The 16,974-nt window shown below is 44.7% G+C and overlaps 1 protein-coding gene and 1 long non-coding RNA gene across 2 annotated transcripts; one reads left to right on the top strand and one right to left on the bottom strand.

The window, feature by feature from the left end:
* Positions 1-2,649: 2,649 nt before the first annotated feature.
* Positions 2,650-3,381, bottom strand: LOC106568198 (cytochrome b-c1 complex subunit 9). The gene is made up of 2 exons (XM_014138326.2): positions 3,187-3,381; positions 2,650-2,972 (listed from the first exon to the last, which is right to left on the bottom strand). The coding sequence occupies exons 1-2, from the start codon at positions 3,325-3,327 to the stop codon at positions 2,925-2,927; spliced, it is 189 nt and encodes a 62-aa protein (XP_013993801.1). The 5' UTR covers positions 3,328-3,381; the 3' UTR covers positions 2,650-2,924.
* Positions 3,382-4,097: 716 nt separating this feature from the next.
* LOC106568199 (uncharacterized) lies at positions 4,098-15,763 on the top strand. Its single transcript, XR_006758391.1, has 3 exons — positions 4,098-4,332; positions 13,730-13,906; positions 14,622-15,763. It is a non-coding gene; the product is annotated as an uncharacterized lncRNA (long non-coding RNA).
* The last annotated feature ends 1,211 nt before the right edge of the window (positions 15,764-16,974 follow it).

Here is a 16,974-nt window from a genome sequence, read left to right as displayed (position 1 = left end):
AAAAATGAGCTCCTACTGGAAAAATCGATTTGAACATGTTCTCCAACTCGATATTCCAACTCAGACCTCTTTCTAGAGCTCTGACGTCATGATATGACCTCGTATTTTCCCAGTTGTTTTGAACGTGGCATCAAACCAGAGATACAATCCCTCAGATTACAGTCAAATTTTGATAAACTCCCATATCTATTGGGTGAAATACCAGTGTGCCATCAGAGCGGCAAGATTTGTAACCTGTTGCCACAAGAAAAGGGCAACCAGTGAAGAACAAACATTGTAAATACAACCTATATTTACATTTATTTTCTCCTTTAGTACTTTAACTATTTGCACATCGTTATAACATTGTACATAAGACAATGTATGACGTTTGAAATGTCTCTATTCCTGTGACACTTGTGAGTGTAATGTTTACTATTCATTTTTGTTTATCTATTTCACATGCTTTGGCAATGTAAACAGGTTTCCCATGCCAATAAAGCCCTTTGAATTGATACTGTATATAATGGCGAGATGGTCTTATCTCCGCCCCAACAATGGGAGTTGTAGTCCCAATGGCAGGAAGGCAGGCGGTCTGCTAATCGTGGTCAGATTGATGAGTGAACCCTCTCGTCTCTTCCTCCCTGCCATTGACCACTTCTCCCAGTGAGGGGAACGTTGGACAGCAATGCCTTGTGAACTGATAGCTTGTATTGCGTATTCTGGTAGAAAACTTTTGGTTCTTACTGGGACTGACTGAAGGGCAGTGCCCACTTTTGATATCAACTGTATTAGATTGAGCATTGATACTTGTGGATTGGTGCCATTTTTGAAGTTTGAGTTGTTGTCAACAAGTTATACTTGTTATACAACAAGTTAAACAGATTACCGACCATTTCGAATCCCACCGCACCCTTTCCGCTATGCAATCTGGTTTCAGAGCTGGTCATGGGTGCACCACAGCCACGCTCAAGGTCCTAAACGACATCATAACCGCCATCGATAAGAAACAATACTGTGCTGCCGTATTCATTGACCTGGCCAAAGCTTTTGACTCTGTTAATCACTACATCCTCATCGGCAGACTCAGTAGCCTTGGTTTCTCAAACGATTGCGTTGCCTGGTTCACCAACTACTTCTCTGATAGAGTTCAGTGTGTCAAATCGGAGGGCCTGCTGTCCGGACCTCTGGCAGTCTCAATGGGGGTACCACAGGGTTCAATTCTTGGGCCAACTCTTTTCTCTGTATACATCAATGATGTCGCTCTTGCTGCTGTTGAATCTCTGATCCACCTCTAAGCAGACGACACCATTCTGTATACTTCTGGCCCTTCTTTGGACACTGTGTTAACAACCCTCCAGACGAGCTTCAATGCCATACAACTCTCCTTCCGTGGTCTCCAACTGCTCCTAAATACAAGTAAAACTAAATGCATGCTCTTCAACCGATCGCTGCCTGCACCTGCCCGCCTGTCCAGCATCACTTCTCTGGACGGTTCTGACTTAGAATTTGTGGACAACAACAAATACCCAGGTGTCTGGTTAGACTGTAAACTCTCCTTCCAGACTCACATCAATCATCTCCAATCCAAAGTTAAATCTAGAATTGGCTTCCTATTTCGCAACAAAGCATCCTTCACTCATGCTGCCAAACATACCCTCGTAAAACTGACCATCCTACAAATCCTCGACGATGTCATTTACAAAATAGCCTGCAATACCCTACTCAACAAGCTGGATGCAGTCTATCACAGTGCCATCTGTTTTGTCACCAAAGCCCCATATACTACCCACCACTGCGACCTGTACGCTCTCGTTGGCTGGCCTTCGCTTCATAATCGTCGCCAAACACATTGGCTCCAGGTCATCTACAAGACCCTGCTAGGTAAAGTCCCCGCTATCTCCGCTCACTGGTCACCATAGCAGCACCCACCTGTAGCACGCGCTCCAGCAGGTATATCTCTCTGGTCACCCCTAAAGCCAACTCCTCCTTTGGTCGTCTCTCCTTCCAGTTCTCTGCTGCCAATGACTGGAACGAACTATAAAAATCTCTGAAACTGGAAACACTTATCACCCTCAATAGCTTTAAGCACCAGCTATCAGAGCAGCTCCCAGATCACTGCACCTGTACATAGCCCATCTATAATTTAGCCCAAACTACTACCTCTTCCCCTTCTGTATTTATTTATTTTGCTCCTTTGCACCATATTATTTATATTTTAACTTTCTTCAAATTACAAATCTACCATTCCAGTGTTTTACTTGCTATACTTTATTTACTTTGCCACCATGGCCTTTTTTGCCTTTACCTCCCTTAACTCACATCATTTGCTCACATTGTATATAGTCTTATTTTTTTTCTACTGTATCATTGATTGTATGTTGTTTTACTCCATGTGTAACTGTGTTTTTGTATGTTGTCGAACTGCTTTGCTTTATCTTGGCCAGATCGCAATTGTAAATGAGAACTTGTTCTCAACTTGCCTACCTGGTTAAATAAAGGTTAAATAAAAATAAATAAAATAAATACTATAGAACTTTGATACAGTGAATTATTTTGTACAATGGAATGCCAACCTAGTACCATCAGTCATGGCAGGGAATAATATTACCCAACAAGAGAATGTCAAGAAATGCTTGCTAGTTTTCTGATTCTACGATTCGAAACGTGTAGGTTTATGTTGAGTTTATTAACAGTTTTAACTTATCAGTACATTTACAAATTGTGAGGAACATGAGGGCATGACAATAACAATTGATAGGAAACACTTCCATGATTTTCTGAGTTCTGACAAGTCTAACGCCCATGAAGTTCCTGGTAGTCAGTCTCGTCGTGACAGATCAATGTCCATGCAGCTGATGGTCCATGAAGACCGACTCAGGGGAATAGAACACTGAAAAGAGTGGCGTTGGCTTCTTTTCCACCGGAACATCGCCAGGCCACTTCTATTCCTCCTCTGTTTCGTATTGGTGTTTGATGTGTTTCCATAGTTTCTACGAACAAAACACAACATTGAAAGTTGAATTATACGTGTAACGACCTATGATGCATCCTTCCTATGAAGAGTTAAATGAACTAGCTAGCTAATCAAATAGCTGATGGACATAAACAACTAGCTAGCTAGGTTAGCTAAACGCCTAGGCAGGCGGTCGTTTGTCCTTAGCAAGGTCAGACGTATGCTGCGGGAAGATCTATCAGTAGACTTACCCCCCGATTCAATTGCTCGAATATGGCATCGCCTCCCTGGTCAAACATTCGTTCAAAAAACACTGCTCCGACCATGATGGTAACGGCAAAAGTAGACGTTCTCCTGAAGAGCAAATTGTAGACACCTTTAGCGAGCGACATGTTAACTGGTGGTGATTTCGAGAAAGGAGGAAATGACGACTATTAAATTAAACCAAAGTATGATGGGAAATGTAGTTCTAAACATGTGCGTCATATCAATGTGCGCCAAAGTAAACGTGAAAACAAAATACTGACGATATAACATAAATGGTCTTTGAGAGTAAACACTTACATACTTATCATACAAGTATAATGATGGCAAACTGCGGAGTAGCTAAGCTGGATAGACAGCAAACCCGCTAGAGGAGATCCAACCTGTAGTTGCAGTTACTAGCTGTTCGAGGTCGTCACTAACTACCACAGCCACAAAGTGATACTTATTTCTAAACCCCGCCTGTTTCTACAATTAATCTTGTTAAAATATGATTTTGAACCTAACCTTAACCCCAACGACGCTGCTAAATGCATGCCTGTATTCAATGGAGAGATGCTATGCTACTAGCCTCATAACATGAATATGCATAGCCATCTCGAGACCACCACGATATAGTGTTTTTTTCTGAAAGTTGCAGGGATGTCACGTGTCCTACTTATGTCATTACACTGCTAACAACCTAAGCATTACGAAACTTATATTCAATCAAATAAACCATACATTCTTTGGTTGACTTCCATACAAATCCTCTTTGCTTTGTGGTCGAAATAACGCCACCTGCTGGAGGGAGACAGATTTTCCTCCGAGTTTGGCCTCTCTAACTCATCCTCTCTGATAGAGGCCTCACACTCCAGTACAACAGGGGGCGGTGTTTGCACCTCTCGGTTGCGATCCGCCAATACAAATTTAAAGAAGAAGAACATTACGTGATATAGCTACTACCTGAAGAAGAAATTATACATTTGGACAGTGACAGTCTTTGCTGAAGGCTGTTGGGGAGGAAGTGGTTGGGTGGTGGTTGGAAGAGTGCGCGTGTTTGAAATGGTAAAGCTTCTTGGTAGCTACTGACAAAGAAGAACATGAAGACAAAGCAGCTGCTTTACAGCGTGGGATGCTCTACATTCTGAGGGGTTTGTTCTGATTGTACAGAGATTGTGGCAGCTGGTTAAATGGCATCCCTTGAGAGGGCAAGAACAAGATGTATGTCAGGAGTAGTGCAGTATTATCATAAGGAGACGTATACTTGGAATACGGAGGAGGAATAGAGGGGAAAAGAGAGGTAGAGGAGGTTGAAGAGAGAGTGTGTGTGTGTGTGTGTGTGTGTGTGTGTGTGTGTGTGTGTGTGTGTGTGTGTGTGTGAGAGAGAGTGTGAGCTAGAGTTGGTTAAAAATGGTGGGAAAAGGGGAGATGATTTGTTCAAGAAGAATGGTCGAAAGTGTAAGCAGAATGAACTGTACGCCGGATCGAAGACAGGAGGAGAAATGGAAGTAAATGAGGGTGAAGTATCAGAGGTGGTAGGTGTGGTCAGGATAAAGATGAGTCTGTGACAGTAGGAGTGACATTTTTTGAAAAAGTGGATCCTTTTGTGGTTTCAAGGTGGGTGAAAACAGAGTTGGGTGCTGTGGAATTGGTGAAGGTAACCAGAAGAAGTGGTCTTGTGTTTCTGTTGGTAAGAGGGAGCAGGCGCTCCGCGTTAAACTAATGGGGACAAAAAAGTTTAATTGTTATGTAGCACTATATTGCATCACTCCAATATGGTATCCTTCTGCTCGGCAGGATACATTCCGAGTAAGAATTTCAGATTAGTCCTCGTGCTGAAGCTGACCCCCTTAAATAGCTGCTGCCACTCTACTCCCACCACTTCCTTTTCTCGGCTCATTCCAGAGAGGATGTCCTTGGTAAGAGCTCTATGTTAGTCTATAAGCGCAGAAGTATACCTGCAGCTATTCAATAGCTTGGAGCAGCTAGCTAGCTAGCGCCTCCACCTGGGTCCTCTGCTGTCCCCCCGACTCGGTTTGGCTTGTGCCATCTCGTTTGGGTTTTGTCCTTGTATTTAATTACTTGTGTACCAACCTGGGCGACACTCAGTTTGGTCGACCAGTATTGCGGCGCTAGTTGTCTGTGTCTTGTCTGTCCATCGGAACCCTCCCGGTTAGCCTTCGAGCTCTGGGACCACGCCGAACTCCACAAGATCGGGAGTCTGTGTATGTTTCACTCTGGCGGGCTTGCAGTTCTACCCAGAGAGTGAGTCACGTGTTCCTAGGCGCACCACACTTATTTCTCAATGTACGTAGCCATCTTGCCTAGACTCTTGTGTGTTCCACGGTGATGAGCTCTGCAGTAGTTAGCTTAACAAGAGCAGGCCACTGCAGGACTAAACATGCTCCCAAATACACTCTCAAAGTAGATGCTGCTTGGCCTGCATCAAGCAGTGATTGTAAAAAGTGTAAAACCGTTTGTACATCACACAACTCGGGGGCAACATTATGACCCACACAGTACAGAATATGTCCCACCGCATTTGATATGACACGTTGGTGGAGGAAGCCCTGGCTTTCTGCAATGTGTTCACCACATTGTCCTGAATTCATATTGTCCCATTTATGCCTCTCAGGGGCCAAGCCTAAAGCTGAAGGCAATGTGGGTCAAGATGCCAGAGCGTCCCCAAGCCTGAAAAAGCAGATCGGGCCTCATTGGCATCTGCCATGGGATCCCAGAGAGGAGGGACAACAGGAGGCTGAACCATAGTCGTCTCTGCCAGTATGGGGCTATCAGGAGCAGACGGTGGCCCTTTAAACTGACCCTGTTTAGCCTAGCTGTGATTAGGGGAAATGGAGGGAACATAGTGTCGTTGCCGGCCAATTGTGAGCAAGGGCGTCCAAACCCAGAGGGCCTGCAGGGTCCGACATCGAGAACCAGCTGGGACAATGAGTGTTCTCCTGAGATTCAAACAGGTCCACCTGCGCTCTCACAAACCTTTCCCACGCTGTAACACCACCTGAGGGTGTAGACTCTAGTCCCCCTCCGGTGGGCCATTTCTCGAAAGCATGTCCGCTGCCCAGTTCAAGACCCTGGGGATGTGCGCTGCCCGCAGTGATGCTAAGTCTGAGCCCACAGCAAGAGCTCCACGGCACCTCCACGAAATGGCTTGGATCTCAGTCCCCCCTGGTGATTGATATACCCCACTATCGTGGTGTTGTCTGATCTGGCCATTACATGCTTCCCCTCCAAGTAGAGCAGGAACTGTTTGAGTGCCATGGAGGGCTCCAATGTCCGCTTGCTGCCATGCCTCTGAACACTGCCCCCCCCAACCCGCTAGCGAGGCATCGGTGCACACTAGCTTCCTTCGGTGGGCTCTGTTCAGTATCACTCCCTCCAACAGGAAGGAGGGAGAGGGCCGTTTCAACAGAGTCTTCACACATGCATTTGTCACCGATAGCTGACTATATCTGTGTCATCTCTGGTGTGGCTGGTGAGAGTTGAACCATCGCTGGAGTGGCCTGAGGTGTAGAAGGCCCAGCGGAATCAACAGAGAAGCCGACGTGAGTAGACCGAGTAACTTCTGGCACTCTAATACGGACACGGCCTGTATCTTCTCCAATCTCACCTGAGGGAGAAATGCTCTCATAAGAGTTGAGTCGATCAAAAGAAGACCACCGTTTGTGAGGGAGTCAGGTTGCTCTTCTCTCTGTTTAGGTTGAGGCCCAGGTCTTGAATGTGTTTCAAGATTATCCTTGAGTCTGCTGTAGCTTGCTCACTTGATTGAGCACACACAGTCGTCCAGGTAGTTCAGCACTAAAATGCCCTGGGACGTGATAGGCGCTAAGACTGCGTCCATGCACTTTGTGAATGTACGCCGCGCAAGTGAGAAGCCGAATGGGAGGTACTTCCAGAGATCTTGATTAACAGGAACGTGGAAGTACGCATCCTTCAGGTCGAGCGGTGAACCATTGGCCGCTTAAGACTGCCTGCAACACCTGCACTGGCGAGAGCATCTTGAACTTGAGCTCGTTTAAACATTTGTTGAGGCCGCGCAGGTACAGGATTGGCTGAAAGCTGCCGTCCTTTTTCGGAACTAAGAAATACATAGAACCCACTTAGCCATTCTAGCGGCTCTACCTTCCTTATTGCATCCTTGCTCATGAGCGAGGCTATCTCCAACCGGAGCACCTCCTTCCTCACCCCATCTGCCACCAAGGTGACCCAGGTGGCCCTGTAGGACGGTGGTCGGCATCGGAACTGTAGTTTGTATCCCCTCAGGACTGTGCCCAGTACCCAGGGAGACTCCACCTGCCTCCCCCAGTTTGTCTTTTGGGCATGGGAGAGACAGCCGAGGCCGACTGCCAGCACTTCAGGAGTACTGCCGGGGCCCATCCTTTTTATCTGCTTGCCTCTGCTTGTACGGGTTGTCACGACACCTGTCCTTGTGCTGTTGGGGTGTGAAATGCTGGTTCCCATTTCCCTGTCTAGGCGGGGGAGGAGGGGGGCCAAGATGTTGCTAGAGCGCCCTGCCCTGTCTTCCAGCTCCTCTGAGGGGCGGGTGTAGGGCACGCAGTTGCCAAGAACTCCTGCAAAGTCTCTGTCTTTGCGTAGTTTTGTAGTCTGCTGTATGATGTTGTCCACCCCTGGCCCAAAGGTGGAACCTGGCGTGAAGGGGAGCTCCAAGAATGTTTACTGAACTGGCGTTGGCAGTTTAGACTGTGCCAGCCAAAGATGGAGGTGTGAAGTCTCCACTGAAGCCAAAGCCTTGCCGTTGGCACGTGCCATGTCCGTCTGGAGCATAGTGAGAAGCCTTGACACCTCTGTGGCCTCCTTAAGAAGCTCATCACCACCCCCTAGGAGGTGAGGGATCAACAGGGAGAGGTAGGATTACAGCATCGTAGCCGTGTTTACAAGGCATGCCATGATGGAGAGGGTCCCATTGTTAACTCTTTCAGGTCCTGGTTTGAGGCGAGGCACCTTGCCAACAATTTCCTTGTCAGGGAGGATCAAGGCAGCCACCATGTCATCCATCACCCGATAGTGGTCTAGCCCCAAGGACTCTGCATCCCTTAGGAGAGTCAACGGCCTGGTCTGGATGTCGCAATGGAAGCACCCTCCCATCTTGCTCCAGTATTCGCGGACTGCCAAAGCGAACTTGGGGCAGATTGGTATAAGGAGCTAATCAGATGGTGCTTCTTCCAGCTTGATATCAAAAGCGGTAGCCACTCTCGCTAAAAACTCCTGTGTTGCTTCCGTCACCACTGGGGGTGCCTCCGTAGCGGTGCTCCCAGCTACAGATGGCGATGTGGACTGGGTCGATCCTTGATGTGCTCGGAACACTGAAGCACTGTCACCCAACTCCAACTCGTCTCCAGCATGGAGAGAGGGCGTCGTCGCCGTCATTATCCTTTCCGCCTGACATTCGAGACGGATCAACTCCTCAGCCATACTGAGTTTGGAGGAGGGCCCCCAAAGCGGCCGGAGGAGTGCTGCCATGACAACGCATCACCCCAGGGGGGGAATACGGTCATCAGATGGGGAGGACTGTAATGTGGCCCTCATCCCCTCCTGGCTTGCTAAGCGCATGTCCACTCTCACATTGGACTATGGACACTTACTACAGCATATCAGCTAGCTGGCTGGCCTTTGCCATCTGCTTTGGTGGCGCATTCTACTAGAAGAGTAGCTACATCGTAGGCCCTGCTCCGAAGATTTCCCCTTGATGAAATTTGTGTCTTGGCCAACTGGCACTTTTGCTAGGCACTATTGAGTCAATAGTGCTGCGGCCAACCAGGTCGGGATGGCCATGTTGGGTGTTGCCTCCACTTCCCTGGAGGGGGGTGGAGGGAAACCGCAACCATGACTGCCATGGGCTCAGTCCTATGGGACTTTGGTCTTGTCTGGCCATGCCTAGTTCACTGATTTAATCTGGTATTGTGATACCATATTGTAGTGATCCAAAATAGTGCTACATAAGGTTACGAATGTAACCACAGTTATTTGCGCTATTGGATCACTCCAATCCTCTTGTTGTGATCTACTACGCGTCGAAAAGAACTTGAGGTGGGAGTAGTGCGTCGGCAGCTATTTAAGGGTGTCAGCTGCAGCACCAACCAGAACACGGGACTAATCTGAAATTCTTACAAGGAAAGTATCCTGTCGAGCGGAAGGATACCATATTGGAGTGATCCAATAGCTCACATAACCGTGGTTACATATGTAACTTTCGTTTTGCTCTCATCGAAAGGGCGCCATTGAGAGGAGTGATTACTGGGGTAGGGGTAAATGTGAAAGTTGACCACCTGAAGGGAAAGATTCCCGGTGTTTGTGATGCTCGTCGTTTGGTGCGACACAGACAGGGTGGTGTGAGTGGTGACGGCCGCGTGAGAGTCATTGTCTGTCCTTTTGAGTTTTGATGTTGAGTCAACAACGTGATGTTAGGATATATAAGTTATTCTGTACGAGCTTTTGTGCCAAATACATGACGTTGTTACATGAGTCAAGCTTATGGGTATGTGGCAGCAGTGTGTAGGAGGGAGGTTCCTAGGTGTGAGAAGTGTGCAGAAGGGCATGAGACAAAGGAATGTGTAGCATTGGGGAAAGTAGTGGTATGTGTTAGTTGTAGGGGTGATGAAAAAGAAACGCACACCTATTAAGGCGAGGTCTGGCTAGCGGAGTAGAAAACTTGAAAATAAGGAAGAGAACACTCTAGGAGTTCAGATGCAAAAATGTAATATCCAACGTTTCGACAGCCAAGCTGTCTTCATCAGGGTATAATCACAAACACTGCGGATGACTCATTTATATAGTGTCAAAAGACACACAGGTGTCTGTAATCATGGCCATGTGTGGCCTAATATCATTGGTTAATTCTCAAATATAAAAATGGCATACAAAGGACAGCATACAAAAAACAAATGGATAGCATACGATCATAGATTCATTTTAGACTACACAAGCTTACAAACAATTACAGTGGCAAAGTCACAATAGTCACAAGAATGGCTTCAGATCAAAGTCTATGTTGAGACCGAAGGGAGCAAGGGTCTTTAAGTTAAAGATCCAAGCAGCCTCTCATTTTAACAATAAATTATCAAGGTCACCCCCTCGATACCAATATAACACAGAGACGTAATCGAGTGGTTTGCTTCCAAAAAGTGGGCCGCAACTGGGTAAGTCAAGTTTTTGCACCTAATGGTGCTACGATGCTCTGAGATACGTACTTTTAATTCGCGCTTTGTTTTACACACATCATTTTTACCACAAGGACAAGTTATAAGATAAATGACTGCCTTAGTGGAGCACGTAATAACACCTTTGATTGGGATCGATTTCCCTGTTTGTGGGTGTTTGAAGGATCTACATTTATAAGTGCCATTGCATTGAGCACAGCCATTACACTTGTAATTTCCATCCAGTAGAGGCGCAAATAGACGTTGTTCAGGAATATCTTGGGGTGGTAAATCAGAGTGTACCAATTGATCTCTGTGATTTCTGCCCCGCGAGAATACGACCAAAGGAAGGTCCGAAAACACATTACCGAGACGATCATCGTATTTTAGAATGTGCCAATGTTTGTGAATGATTCCTTTAATTTGTTCAGAGCGCTTTGAATAGCGGGTAGTTAGAATGCAAGAATGCGTCTTTTTGCGAGACTGACCTTGAAAACGGTCATGTCTCATTTTGTTTTGAATTTTCTCAATGGCAATATTAATCTGATCATTTTTGTACCCCCTCTCTTTGAACTTTCTTTGCGTCTAAGCCATATTTCTGTCTAAATCTGATTGTTTTTTGCAAATTCTTTTGATTCGACAGAATTGGCTGTAGGGCAAACTATTTTTCAAGGGAAGTGGGTGACAACTGTCAGCCCTCAACAAACTGTTACGATCAGTAGGTTTCCTGTAAAGATCAGTGTATAGAACATTATTTTCACACAAGATCAGAAGATCAAGAAAACTGATTTGACGTGTATCAGATTGCATAGTAAATCTCAGATGCTCAGAACAGGGGTTAAGAAAAGCATGGAATGCCTGGAGCTGTTTTGCATCACCCCTCCATAGAACAAAAATATCATCAATATACCGTTTCCAAATAATGATGTGAGGCAAGATTTTTTTTGAGAGAGGATTGAAAATAGACTGTTTCTCCATGTAACCCACATACAAATTAGCATAGTTAGGGAGCCATGGGGGATCCCATAGCAGTACCCTTCGTCTGAGTAAAGAAATCATTTAGAAACATGAAATAGTTATGTGTGAGTACTATTTCAGCCAATGTTATAATGCAGGCACTGGAAGGTAGTTCATTAGCGTCACGTTGCAGAAGAAAATGTTCCATAGCTTCAATACCACCCTCGTGTGGAGGGGTGCCCATGAGGCCGGGGATCAGAAATGTCCGGTGCGAGAGAGGCAGGTTGAGATTTCCAGGGTTAGAGTAGTGCAGAAGTTGTTGTATGCTGAGGAAATGAATAATGTAGAGGGGAGTGCGAGTAGTAGAGCTATACCAGTACAGAGGGTTAGGCCAACAAGTGAAATACAGTACCAGTGAAAAGTTTGGCTACACCTACTCATTCAAGGGTTTTTCTTGATTTTTTTATATTTTCTGCATTGTAGAATAATAGTGTAGACATCAAAACTATGAAATAACACATTTGGAATCATGAAGTAACCGAAAAAGTGTTAAACAAATCAAAATATATTTGAGATTCTTCAAAGTAGCCACCCTTTGCCTTGATGACAGCTTTGCACATTCTTGGCATTCTATCAACCAGCTTCATGAGGTACTCACCTGGAATGCATTTCATTTAACAGGTGTGCCTTGTTGAAATGTAATTTGTGGAATTTCTTTCCTTTTTAATGTGTTTAAGCCATTCAGTTGTATTGTGACAAGTTAGGGTTGGTATAGAGAAGGTAGCCCTATTTGGTAAAAGACCAAGTCCATATTATGGCCAGAACAGCTCAAATAAGCAAAGAGAAATGACAGTCCATCATGACTTTAAGACATGAAGGTCAGTCAATCTGGAACATTTCAAGAACTTTGAAAGTTTCTTCAAGGGCAGTCGCAAAAACCATCAAGCGCTATGATGAAACTAGCTCTCATGAGGACCGCCACAGGAAAGTAAGACCCAGAGTTACCTCTGCTGCAGAGGATAAGTTCATTAGAGTTAACTGCACCTCAGATTGCAGCCCAAATAAATGCTTCACAGAGTTCAAGTAACACACATCTCAACATCAACTGTTCAGAGGAGACTGCGTGAATCAGGCCTTCATGGTCAAATTGCTGCAAAGAAACCACTACTAAAGGACACCAATAAGAAGACGATACTTGCTTGGAACAAGAAACACGAGTAATAGATATTAGACTGGTGGAAATCTGTCCTTTGGTCTGATGAGTCCAAATTTGAGATTTTTGGTGCCAACTGATGTTTTTGTGAGCAGCAGAGTAGTTGAACGGATGATCTCCACATGTGTGGTTCGCACTGTGAAGCATGGAGGAGGTGTGGGGGTGCTTTGCCGGTGACCCTGTCTGTGATTTATTTAGAATTCAAGGCACACTTAACAAGCATGGCTACCACAGCATTCTGCAGCGATACGCCATCCCATCAGGTTTGCACTTAGTGGGACTATCATTTGTTTTTCAACAGGACAATGACCCAACACACCTCCAGGCTGTGTAAGGGCTATTTGACCAAGAAGGAGAGTGATGGATTGCTGAATCAGATGATCTGGCCTCCACAATCACCCGTCCTCAACCCAATTGAGATGGTTTGGGAGGAGTTGGACCGCAGAGTGAAGGAAAAGCAGCCAACAAGTGCTTAGCATATGTGGGAACTCCTTCAAAACGGTTGGAAAAGCATTCCTCATGAAGCTAGTTGAGAGAATACCAAGAGTGCGCAAAGCTGTCATCAAGGCAAAAGGTGGTTAGTTTGAAGAATCTCAAATATAAAATGTTTTTTGATTTGTTTAACACTATTTTGCTCACTACATGATTCCATATGTGTTATTTCAGAGTTTTGATGTCTTCACTATAATTCTACAATGCTGAAAATAGTTAAAATAAAGAAAAACCCTTGAATGAGTAGGTGTGTCAACTTTTGACTTGTACTGTATGTTTCAGTAAGATTGTTTGGCCTTTGGTTCTCAAACTACCCTTTCTCCAGCCCTGATTTAGCTAACTAAAGTCTTGATGAGCAGGGGGTTGGAGGATTAGTAGCCTATGCAATCAGGTGTGTAGAGAGTAATTTTGGCACAAAAGCCTGCACACCCAGTAGCTCTACACAAGAAGGGTTTGCCAACCCTTGACTCACTGCAGGGTAAGCACTTGAAGGTCTTGGCACTTCGATTGGGTCCTGTAATGTGACCGTCATATTTTCAATCATTGGGCTTGTTTGACATTGCATTCAACAGTGCTATCGACTGACTGATCTACAAATCACCTTGCATCAAAAATAATAACTCATTATTATTTGTAGATCAGTCAGTCTGTCACAATTTATGATACATCACGGTTTTGATGCTCTTGAACACAGCCATTGTTTGGTTTCAGAGACATGAGGTGACTCTATAGCTGACTGAACTGAAGACAGAATCTCAACCATGGTGAAGCGGTATTACTGTGACTACTGTGACCGGCCCTTTCAGAACAACATGCACAACAGGAGAAAACACATGTACGGTGTTCAACAACACAGATCTAAAAAAGCCTGGTTTGACCATTTCAGAGGTAAGAAGAGTTTCAGTCCAACATAGTTGGGGCCTCAGTCTGAAGAAACATTGTGTTGGTGCGCTCAAGTGTGTAAAAAGTTAAAACTATATGTTCATGGAGAGATGCTTTTAGATAAAGGGTTGTCTATGGACTGGCAGAATTTTTTTGGGGGGGAATGATGGCTATCACTTGGCTTACTTTTCCCATCAATGCACTTTTGAAGAACAGATGAAGGAACTTCTTGATTTAAAAAGGCTTTATTTACTTGGCATTTTGGCAGGCAGCAGGACCAACATCAAGTTGCCAATGTGTTTTCACTATCACGTTTATTGTCCTACATTAGGAAAATCTTGGCATAGCTCATACATTGCATACACAAAACATATAGATAACGAACCAGGAAACTTACACAGACATGAATAGTACTCCCCCACCTGCCCATACGATGAAGCTACTGGAATGTGCTTAGGCTTGGTTTCCTACATCAGATCAGGGCGTAAAGGTTTGACACAGTAACCAATCAGAAGACGTAATATAATGACAAAATAACAGCAAAAAGAGATGGTTGGGGTTAAATTCAGATGGATGTGATCAAATGCAATTCGGTTCAAGTCCTTTTCTAAAAATAATTGACAGTGACCCTATCTCTGCCGTTGTTTTTATCATCTGACATACTTGTGGTAATAGGCTGTAGATTTTAATGTACACATTGACACCTCTTCTCTCATCACAGATACAGCAGCTATCCTGTATGATGAACGGACTAAGAAACCATGCAGGAGGTTTCTAAATACTGGTAAAGACTACAATTAAAGATACAAGGAACATGTCGTGTGAATTAAAGACCCTTACGATTTATCTGTGTAATGCTTATATTTTTGTCCTTTGCATCAGGCCAGTGTGTGTTCGGCAACAACTGCAGATTCTCTCACATGTCAGAGGGACATGGAGATCAAGCTGATCCTAACTGTTATAGGCCTATTTCTATTTTGACCTGTTTATCAAAAGTGTTGGAAAAACTTGTCAATAATCAACTGACTGGCTTTCTTGACGTCTATAGTATTCTCTTGGGTATGCAATCTGGTTTCTGGATGTGTCACTGCAACCTTAAAGGTCCTCAACGATGTCACCATTGCCCTTGATTCTTAGCAATATTGTGCTGATATTTTTATTGACTTGGCCCAAGCTTTTGATACGGTAGACCATTCCATTCTTGTGGGCCGGCTAAGGAGTATTGGTGTCTCTGAGGGGTCTTTGGCCTGGTTTGCTAACTACCTCTCTCAAAGAGTGCAGTGTATAAAGTCAGAACATCTGCTGTCTCAGCCACTGCCTGTCACCAAGGGAGTACCCCAAGGCTCAATCCTAGGCCTCACGCTCTTCTCAAGTTACATTAACAACATTGCTAAGGCAGTAGGAAGCTCTCTCATCCATTTATATGCAGATGATAGTCTTGTACTCAGCTGGCCCCTCGCCGGATTTTGTGTTAAATGCTCTACAACAAAGCTTTCTTAGTGTCCAACAAGCTTTCTCTACCCTTGACCTTTGTTTTGGAGGTGTTCAGAACAAGGTTTGGTAAGAAGAATGACCCTTTTCCCACAGGTGTTATTACTACATCTGAGGGTTTAGAGCTTGAGGTAGTCACCTCATACAAGTACTTGGGAGTATGGCTAGACGGTGCACTGTCCTTTTCTCAGCACATAACAAAGCTGCAGGCTACAGTTAAATCTAGACTGGATTTCCTCTATCATAATCACTCCTCTTTTACCCCAGCTGCCAAACTAACCCTGATTCAGATGACCATCCTACCCATGCTAGATTAAGGAGACATCATTTATAGATCGACAGGTAAGGGTGCTCTCGAGCGGCTAAATGTTCTTCACCATTCGGCCATCAGATTTGCCACCAATGCTCCTTATAGGACACATCACTGCACTCTATACTCCTCTGTTAACTGGGCATCTCTGTATACCCGTCACAAGACCCACTGGTTGATGCTTATTTATAAAACCCTCTTAGGCCTCACTCCTTCCTATGTGAAATATCTACTGCAGCCCTCATCCTCCACATACAACACCCGTTCTGCTATTCACATTCTGTTAAAGGTCCCCAAAGCACACACATCCCTGGGCCGCTCCTCTTTTCAGTTCGCTGCAGCTAGCGACTGGAACGAGCTGCAACAAACACTCAAACTAGATAGTTTTATCTCACGCTCTTCATTCAAAGACTCAATCATGGACACTCTTACTGACAGTTGTGGCTGCTTTGTATGATGTATTGTTGTCTCTACCTTCTTGACCTTTGTGCTGTTGACTTTGCCCAATAATGTTTGTACCATGTTTTTGTTCTGCTACCATGTGTTGCTACCATGCTGTGTTGTCATGTTTTTCTGCCTTGTTATGTTGTCTTAGGTCTCTCTTTATGTAGTGTTATGACTCTCTTGTTGTGATGTGTGTTTTGTCCGATATTTATATTGAATACATTTTTTTTAAATCCCAGGCTCCCTTCCCTGCAGGAGGCCTTTTGCCTTTTGGTAGGCCTTCATTGTAAATAAGAATTTGTTCTTAACTGACTTGCCTAGTTAAATAAAATGGAGAACCTAAGAATGCAGATTGAAGGTGAGTTGTTTCCACAAGATGGCACTGTCTGCCATGGACATGGTCCTCAAATAAAGGGTATTCAGTTATGAGCAATGGCGTCGTCGTCATTTTAGTTATGCCTTGCATGATAACATTTTTAAGAAGTCAAATTTACATCATTATGGTGGCAAGTTACTCTGGTGTTTGAATTATGAACATGCAATGCCACTCTGTTCATTTAGGTGGTTCAATGAAATCTCTCATAGTAAGCATCGTTACTAATTTTGCTCGGAATTCAAAGTTACCATGGTGCTTGTGTTAATTAGCTCCATATTAAGTGGTGCAGTCTGAACTCTAGATGAAAGACGGAGCAGAGAGGACCCAGAGCACAGAGCATCCCCTGAGTGGAGCATAGAGGATTTTCTCACCATGAGGGAGAAGAGGAGAGCCGCCCTCAGCAGTGGAAGGTACAGTATGAATAAATGGTCAAAGGCTGTCAGTACTTACTGT

The sequence above is a fragment of the Salmo salar genome, chromosome ssa13 (genome assembly GCF_905237065.1).
Source record: "Salmo salar chromosome ssa13, Ssal_v3.1, whole genome shotgun sequence".
Lineage (NCBI taxonomy): Eukaryota > Metazoa > Chordata > Actinopteri > Salmoniformes > Salmonidae > Salmo > Salmo salar.
The sequence above is the reverse complement of the archived record's forward strand: the minus strand, read 5'-3'. Positions and strand labels throughout refer to the sequence as shown.

Excerpts from the sequence above, each read along its gene's own strand:
- LOC106568198 (XM_014138326.2), bottom strand. The coding sequence starts at position 3,327 with ATGTCGCTCGCTAAAGGTGTCTACAATTTGCTCTTCAGGAGAACGTCT. Across the intron at positions 2,973-3,186 it reads TCGAGCAATTGAATCGGGGG|AAACTATGGAAACACATCAA; the intron begins GTAAGTCTACTG and ends TTTTGTTCGTAG.